We start from the raw sequence: 7,931 nt of genomic DNA on the forward strand, positions 1-7,931 counted from the left end.
AGGCTCTGGGAGCTCCATGGTGCCCCCAAGTCAAACATTTCCTAGGGAGGGGAGCTGGACTGGGGTGGGAGTTGGGGTGTTCTGCCTGAACACTTTCCACCCACTAGAAAGCCCAGGAGGTTGTGGTAAGAAAGGCACACTGTCCCCAGCTGGCGACACCCTGAGAGTCAACAAGAAGGGGTGGGGACAGAGGGCAGGGAGAAGGGGTGAGGCCGAGAGGAAGCAGCTGGAGACAGGGTGAATTCCCCGGTCTGTCCACCCAGACCAGCGGCTGCCTGCCTGACCTCACGGAGGCTGGCCCCTACAACTAGACCACACCTGGGGAGGACGCCAGTGTCAGTCTGTATCATCTCAGCATGGAGCCAGGCCAAGGGCTGAGCGTCCAGGCCAGCCCTTCCCACCAGGAGGGTCTGCACCTAGTTCTTCCCGCCACGGCAAACTTCCCAGCCCACCGGTCACTGCTTGACCTCTGCTTGGCCAGAGTCCCCATGGACTCTACTGGCTGAGAGGGTTTACGTTTTAAAAGTGGGTTTCCATCTCTGCTGGGTTTCCCCTGGGCCACTAACTGTGCTGGAGAGCCAGAAGGAAGTGCTGACCAGCCCCATCGGTAGCAAGCCCAGGACGTCAGAGCCGGGCCCAGCTCACAGCCCACAGAAAGCGTGGAGGCTGGCCTTGAGGGGCAGAAGCCCTCCTGCCAGATGAGGGCAGGGAGGTCCCACCCGGAGGGCACACCAGCGGTCCAGCCCCAGCCCTGCAGGGGCCAGGCTTCCTCTCCCAGCCTTCTCGTCCGTCTGTCCGAGACCACACGGCCCTCTGCTTTGGGTCTCTGCGGGCTGCCCGTCCTCGCCTCAGGTCGACCTTCTGGTGGCTTCTGCAGAAACCAGAACCTGCCCCTGAGTGAGGCCACCGGGTTGGCCCACTTCCTTCCTGTGGGACCCCAGGCTCCCTGGGCAGGATCGCTCAGGACCCTGCGCCCTCCTGCCTGCAGGGACCTTCCCTTTCTACCCTGCAGCTGCCAGAGCACTCTCGGGGTCGTGCCCTGTCCCTGCCTCCCCCCAGGCCCCATGTGCCCAGGGCTGGGCTTGCTGTCTACCAGGCTTTCCTGGGCCGGTGACTGGCCCCCACGGCTGATGCCGTGAGCCAGGTCAGATGCAGTGCTCTGCAGCCCGGGTGGTTCCCTGACTGTCTCTGTCCTCGCCAGACTCTGGCAGGCTTCCACGGGCGTCCTGGGTCTCCGTGGCACTGGGCGCACTGCTCATCGCCGGCTTGGCAGCCCTCACCTGGACCGTGATCTGCAGGTGGTAAGTCCCACACCCTGTCCTGCCTCCTTAGACCTGGCAGCTTCTCTCCTCTGGACACGGCCAAGCTGCTTGGTTCCCTGAAGCCATTTACAGGTCTGCTATCCAGACACAGTGGCCCCAGAGTCATTCTGTGTCTCGAACCCCGCCTTCTGGGACTTCTGGGTGCTTTGGGCAGAGAAGGTGGGTGGCCACACTCAGGCCTTGGGTAGTGTCCTGCCTCTGTGGACAGGGATCTCGGAGGAAGAGTCTTCTGCACATGGAAAGCCGTAAGTGAAGCCGAGTGCTCGGGTGGAGGACAGCACTGCCGTTTGAATGCCCCCACGGCAAGTCTGAGGGGTGTTCTCTGTGAAGGAACCTGGCTGGGGTCCTCCGGGACGGGCCTTTCCTGCGCCCTATGGAGAGACTCGGGCTCTGTCCTCACCGTGCTGCGGCTCACCTGAAGCTCTGAAGAACCAGCTCTGGCCGTCACACATGTCTCACACAGTGGTTCGTTTTACACAGAAAGGACCGAAGACAAATAGACGGCCCAGGGTGAGAAGTCGCGGGTGCCCAGGCTGGGCCCCAGCACCCCGACTCCCAGCAGCACCCGCGTGTGCGTGTGGGCCTCTGGGACTCCACCTGCACACCCTCCCACAGAGGCACGCCCTCGCTCCCTGGAGCCAGCCACCTCCTCCTTGGGGAAGGAGGAGGGTCTTCCCAGGTCTGACACCCTTTCCTGCAGAGCTCTGGCTGCGGGTCTCCAGCAGGACCCGCAGCGCGTCCTAGAGTGGACGGTGGGGGTGTCCTCCAGGATGCCTCTCATTTCCAGCAGCCCGATGGTTCTGGTGAGTCCCAGCACACCAAGAAACACTGGCCACCTGAGCCGAGAGGTGACTTCTGCACACCTTTCACACAGACATGGTTTTAAAAACCCAAACCGTGAGCCTTAGCCATCCAGGGTCACAGGGTCGTCGCTTCCAGAGGGTCCTGTCTGTGGCTGCCACGCGGCCTGCTGCTTTCCTTTCTGTCTCACCTGCTCGCTGCCCGTTGGCCGGTTGCTCTCTCGTGGTAGAGCCGGTGCGCCATTTCCGTCACAAGCCCTGGACTTCTCTGTGTGACGTGACTGATCTTCCCAGTGTCTGATTTTCAACCACTGCATTTTCTAGAAGATTCACATTCCTAACAGAACTAATCTGGGCTGAAAGTCGGGTGGCCGAGGAACTTGCTCAGGAAGAGGCCGCGGTGGCCGGGGACAGTGTGCACTGGCCAGTGTTGAGACCTATCCAGCCACCCTAGCTTGAGTTCCAGGCAGTCCTGTGAGGAAGGGGCCCTGGAGGGTGGAGGGTGTCCCTGGGCACAGGCTGAAGTCCCCAGCAGAACCTCAGCAGGGCCGGAGTTGGAAACAGGCTCTTTGCAGATAGGATTGTTTGGGAAGGGTGGCCCCTATCCAAAGTGAACAGTGTCCTGATGAGAGGAAGAGATCTGGACACAGAGGGGGCACTGTGAGGGTGGAGGCAGAGGTCACTCCACAGGCTGGAGTGCAGAGGGCCATCCAGCACCACAGCTGGAGAGAGCGGCAGAGCCTCCGCCCAGCCCCTGGCCTCCACCTCTGGCCTCCGGACCCCAGACAGCGGGTTTCTGTTTTCCCTCTGGGCCTGAGGCTGTCAGGCCCTGTCGCACGCTGCCCTGTGACATGCTTTCCAGCTCACCCTGCCACGCGTCGGCCACACGGCTGCTTGCCCACACCCGGGAGGCAGAGTGGGATCTCAGCTCAGGACACGCCATGTGCCACCTCTGCGGAGTCCCCAGAGGTCCCGCCATCCAGCTGTGGCTCTGATAACCTCCAGGGTTTTCTCCGTCTCTGCCGCAAAGCCCCGTTGCTTCTCTGCTCAGGGGAGTTCCTCAGGAGAGTGGCAGGAAATGCTCCCTATCTTGAAGAATCGCTGTCTCTTAAAAGCTCAGACATTACTAATCATTAACTCCTTAGCAAACCACGACCCAGGCTAGCGGTAAAACTCAAACAGGCTGCGGGCACACAACCCGCGAGTTCTCTGGCTCTGTCACACTTTCCACTGAATGTCCACGTTGCAAAGCTCTGGCCCTACTGGAGTCCAGTTCTCACTTGGCATTCCGTATTTCTGGGTGTTTCTGTGAACGCCTGTCAGGTCATGAAGATGCCATGCCTGTGTCCCCAGTCAGCCAAGCCAGCATCTGTCTGGAGAAGGGAGACTTGGGCTGTGACACCCCTGGGAGTGTGCGAGGGGGCGTCCTGTCACACTGGACTCCAGGCTCTGGGCACACACTCCGTGATCAGAGCGCGGCTCTTGGCCCGACGCGGGGGCAGAATTAGAGTGAGCATCTGAGAAGGTGCACGTCATCACCGCCACCAGAACCCAGTGCTGCTTTCACCGGGGTCTGCTCGGTGCCCCACCACCCATGTCCCCCTAGATACCCGTGGCCACGCAGGTGCCCCATGGCTCAGGCTGCTTGGTGCCAGAGGGCATCTCCTGGCCGTGCCCTGTCCCAGAGCCCCTCCTCTGTCTGCCCTGGGGTTAAACCCCCGCTCCAGGCCTGGCTCACCCCTCGCTTCTTTATTCCTGCAGAAGCTTCTGGTCCGCCCTCCTCGCCTGCCGGGCATCTGTCCTGCTCTCTCAGGTCCTCTCAGGGTCGGGGTGTGGTGGGGTCACGTGGAAAGCCTCTGGGCCCCACAACCTCCCACCACGCACCCTCCCTGTGGGGGCAGGTGGACTCAGGTTTAAACTTCAGAAGGCTCCAGAAAGTGAGCGATCTGCCCTTGGTGGAAAGGTTTGTGCCACAATCGTAGAGTGGAGAGAATGGAAAAGAAAACCAGCTGACCTCTGTAGCACTGTGCTGAGGGAAGGGCTTGTGCTGGGTCTGAGAGTTGGTATTCTCCCTGCTGTCAAATCCCACAGAGAACACGCAGTCCACAAAGGGAAGTGGGTGGCTTTGTGAATGAGGTTGTCCTTACAGTTTAGAGTTTTCAAAAGTGCATGGTATCTCAGTCTCAGAGGGTGTCTTTGAAATGGTGGTGAAATCAAGAGCACTTAAGGACTTGACCTTAGTTGCTACCTGTCACTCAGGTCCCTGGACTCCAGGGTGGGAAGCTCTCCAGAAGCCTAGCAGGGGAGCTGGGCTTCCCAGCTCTGTCTTCAGACCTCCTGTGTTTGACTGAGGGCACTTGCTGTGGGAGAGCACTGAGGCAGATAGAAGTGGCCCCACCAAGTCAGAGGACCCCCTGGCTGTCGGCACCGGGCACGCTGGCCAGGCCACTGGGTCTTACTGAGCCCCAGAGCTCCATGAGTCTATGAGGACAGCCATCTGATTGCATGGCTGCTGTCAAGGTCACGGATACCACCTACTAGACATCTAATGCATTCCCAGCACACAGTAGGTGCTCAATCAGTGCTAGCCTCCGTTGTCATTACATGCTTGAACCGTCATGGCAGAGCCCCAGGCCGCCCTGTTAGAGGAAGTTCCCCTCTGCTGCTGAGCAGGGTGCCATGGTGCTGACTGCCCCCTGGTAAGAAACCCACCTCCTTCGAGGAGAAGAGATGGAGCTGAGAGACAGCTCAGGGGTAGTGCCTTTACTGAACCGGTGTGGAGCCTGGGTTCAGCAGGAAGGGAGACAGCAAGGGAAGAGGAGAAGACAGGAGTTTGGGGCTAGAAACGATCACACATAAGCAGAGAGCTTTGCAAACTGTCAGGTGGGGATGCCCAGTGTTGGGGACCTTCTGCAGGAAAACTGTTGCTAAGTCTACTTTCCTGGAGTGCATTTCTGCATGGTAACTGCTTTGTACAACTGGGTGATTTTTTAAATTTTATTTTTTGATTGTGGTTGGACACAATACCTTTATTTTATTTAGTTAGTTTTATGTGGTGCTGAGGACAGAACCCAGGGCCTCCCATGTGCTAGGCGAGTGCTCTACTGCTGAGCCACAACTCCAGCCCCGTGGGTTGGTTTTTATATAGGATTTGCTTACCTGAGTTTCCGCAGCATACACTTCAGATGTGATCTTTTTGTTTTGCTGTTAAAGTAAGTATTAAAAAACATTTGATCTCCTCGCTGCCTAAAAAAATCATTGAATCATGACCTAGTGATGATTCCTCAGTGGCCTGTCCAGCCTGGTGGCCCTCTGAGTTTGTCCACAGAGGAGTGCTTGTGTCCCTGCTTGATCTTACTGCACGTAGTCCTCACGGGGGAGCAGCCAGAGAGCACCGTGCCTGGGGGGTGCCATGTACCCACCACTGACGATGCTGGTGCAAGATCCCAGTGCGGCCAAGATGCCCTGGGGATGGCTTGGGGCTTTAACCTGTGTCTCGGTAAAAAGCAAAAATGTGTAAGGAGATTGGCCTCTGGAAGTTTCAGGTCCTGACTGCTGTTAAACATTTAAACTCAAAAATATACAATGCCATGACATATAGCATATTCACTGTCAACCCCTGGCCTGAAAGAAGGTGGAGGTGTCATCCTGGTGAGAAAGCAAACAAGGGCCTCAGATCAACCCTGGATTCCTTCAGACGCAGGGCACTGGAGTGGGGCCACCCACAGCGCCACCCGGAGGCAGAGCCCCTGTGCTGCAATGGCTGCTGCCCCTCACCAGAAGGGCTGCCTGGAAAGACAGGCTGCCATTTGCCTGGGATGCTCCTGGATCTCCTCCCTTCTGTGAACACGCCCAGGCTCCAGATGCAGGACCGGGCTGTGGTCAGCAGAGAGCAATCCACTTTCCGGGGGACACAGTTAGCTGCCCTGAGGCGCAGAGCTGCAGGGGAGGCCCAGTGCCCACCTGCAGGGGCAGCCCAGGGAAGTGCCCTGCCAGGAGCCTGTACCAGAAAGGTGGCTTCCTGCGAGGGGACGTCCTCAGAGTCGGGCCAGGCGTGGGGAGTTGGTGGAGTACTTCCCTGGTGAGAGCATCACTGCCATGTGGCCCTGGTGTCTGGTCCTTGTCCCCGCATGTTCTCACCCGAGGCCAGTGACAGTCACACGCCACGCCGTCCACCCAGCTGAAACCCTGGCCTCTCCCACAGCCCTTCAGATTTCTCCAAACACCAAGGGCAGTGACTGGATGTCTTGATCCACAGGTCACGTTCAGAGGCAAAATCCACACTGCCCATCACTGAGAGAGACGCAGGAGGAGGCGGACAATGCCGGGAAGCGGGGACGGCCCAGCGCCGGGCTGCAGCTCGGGACTCAGAGCAGGTGGGTGCACCGTGGCCTTGTGAGGCTGACAGCAGGCCACGGATTTCCCACTGAGACCCAGGACCCCGTACAGGCCCTCAGCCTTCCTGCACCTGCGTGGACCCCCTGCCAGTCCCCTGTGGTCTCAGTGGACGTCACAGGTCCTCCCTCTGTTTTCACACAAAGTGTGTTCATGGAGAAGGAGGCTTTGTCAGAAGCTGAGCCTACACTTTAAAACACAGCGAATTAGAATCAGTAGGCCAGAGCTTAAGACTGAAAATGGCTTCCAGGCACACAAACTCCCCAGCATTTCTTCACTGCCATCTGAGTCCTGGCTGTAATGACGACAGTGAATTCCCAGAAGCAGAGAGAAAAGTGTCGACTTGCTGATTTGCTATTTGAAACAGAGTAACTAAACCAGAATGGGAAAAGTCAGTCGACATTTGCTTTCTGCCAGTTGTACCCTTGGGGCCACCCCAAGAGAAGATGTCCCTTGAGAATCCGACTTCCAGTTTGTAGAAGCAGAGAGCGGCGGCAGGGTGAGGGGTAGTGGGAGATGTGGTCAGGAGCTCAGCGGTTGTGTCAGGAGGAGTGAGTTGGAGACCTCTCCCGCCCGGTGCCTGGCGTGGGCTGTAGTTAACTATAACCTACTGTGGAATTCACAGTTGCTGAAAGAATCGACTTTTAAACAAACATCTCACTACCAAGACTAAGTGGTGAGGTAGGTGACGAGTTGATGACCTTGACGTGTAAAATGCACCAAAACATCAGGTTTTACCACACAGATACCTGCAGTTAGTTGTCAACTGACGTCTAAACTAAAGTCGCTTGTACACAACTGGGGCCATCCGGATCAGCCCCCTCCTGCCACATGTGCAGAGCAGGGGAGAAAAGGTGCCCCGTGCCTGCGGTGAGCGCAGCCCTTGGGGTCTGCCGTGGAGCAGGAGGGCCTGCAGCTGCCCAGACGCCCACCCCCTTGTAGCGAGGGCTTCTCCGAGGTGCGCCCACCGGCGGTGCTCTCCTGCCACCGAGCTGCCCACCCTACAGGATCGGGCTGACTGGCAGAAGGTGCTTCTGCTCCAGCCTGGCCCACAGGACTGGGCTCACCCTGCCTTCCCTCCCCAGGAGCCGGCCTCTGGGTCCCAGATCCCACTGTGTGAGTAGCAGCCCTTGCTGCTCGGGAACGCCAGCGTCCTCAGGCACAGGTCCCAGGCTGCCTCGCTCAGACCCTGGGTGCACATCGGTGTGGGAACCCTCGGCAGCCTGAGGGGAAGCAGGATGGCTCATCTCGCAGGTCCCTGGTGACCTCGACTCCTGCTCCAGGTGCCCCTGTGAAGAGTGTGCTTCTCTGGGAGCAAATCAGTTGGGAGTTTGCTCTGATCTTCCCAGGAGAGGAGCTAGAGAAGGCCAAGACCCCCAGGCTGCCCACTCCTGCTGAACCAGGAGACTCTAGG

General features: G+C 58.6%; 1 protein-coding gene across 1 annotated transcript in view; it reads left to right on the forward strand.

Moving 5' to 3' along the window:
• Positions 1-7,641, forward strand: part of Tpo (thyroid peroxidase) — a 53,943-nt gene extending 46,302 nt beyond the window's left edge. The window contains exons 14-16 of the mRNA XM_077791732.1: positions 1,202-1,301; positions 6,381-6,498; positions 7,603-7,641. Of these exons, the coding sequence (XP_077647858.1) occupies positions 1,202-1,301; positions 6,381-6,498; positions 7,603-7,641 (257 nt within the window). The remainder of the gene's footprint in view (positions 1-1,201; positions 1,302-6,380; positions 6,499-7,602) is intronic.
• Positions 7,642-7,931: the final 290 nt, after the last annotated feature.

This window comes from Urocitellus parryii, chromosome 12 (genome assembly GCF_045843805.1).
Source record: "Urocitellus parryii isolate mUroPar1 chromosome 12, mUroPar1.hap1, whole genome shotgun sequence".
Taxonomy (NCBI): domain Eukaryota; kingdom Metazoa; phylum Chordata; class Mammalia; order Rodentia; family Sciuridae; genus Urocitellus; species Urocitellus parryii.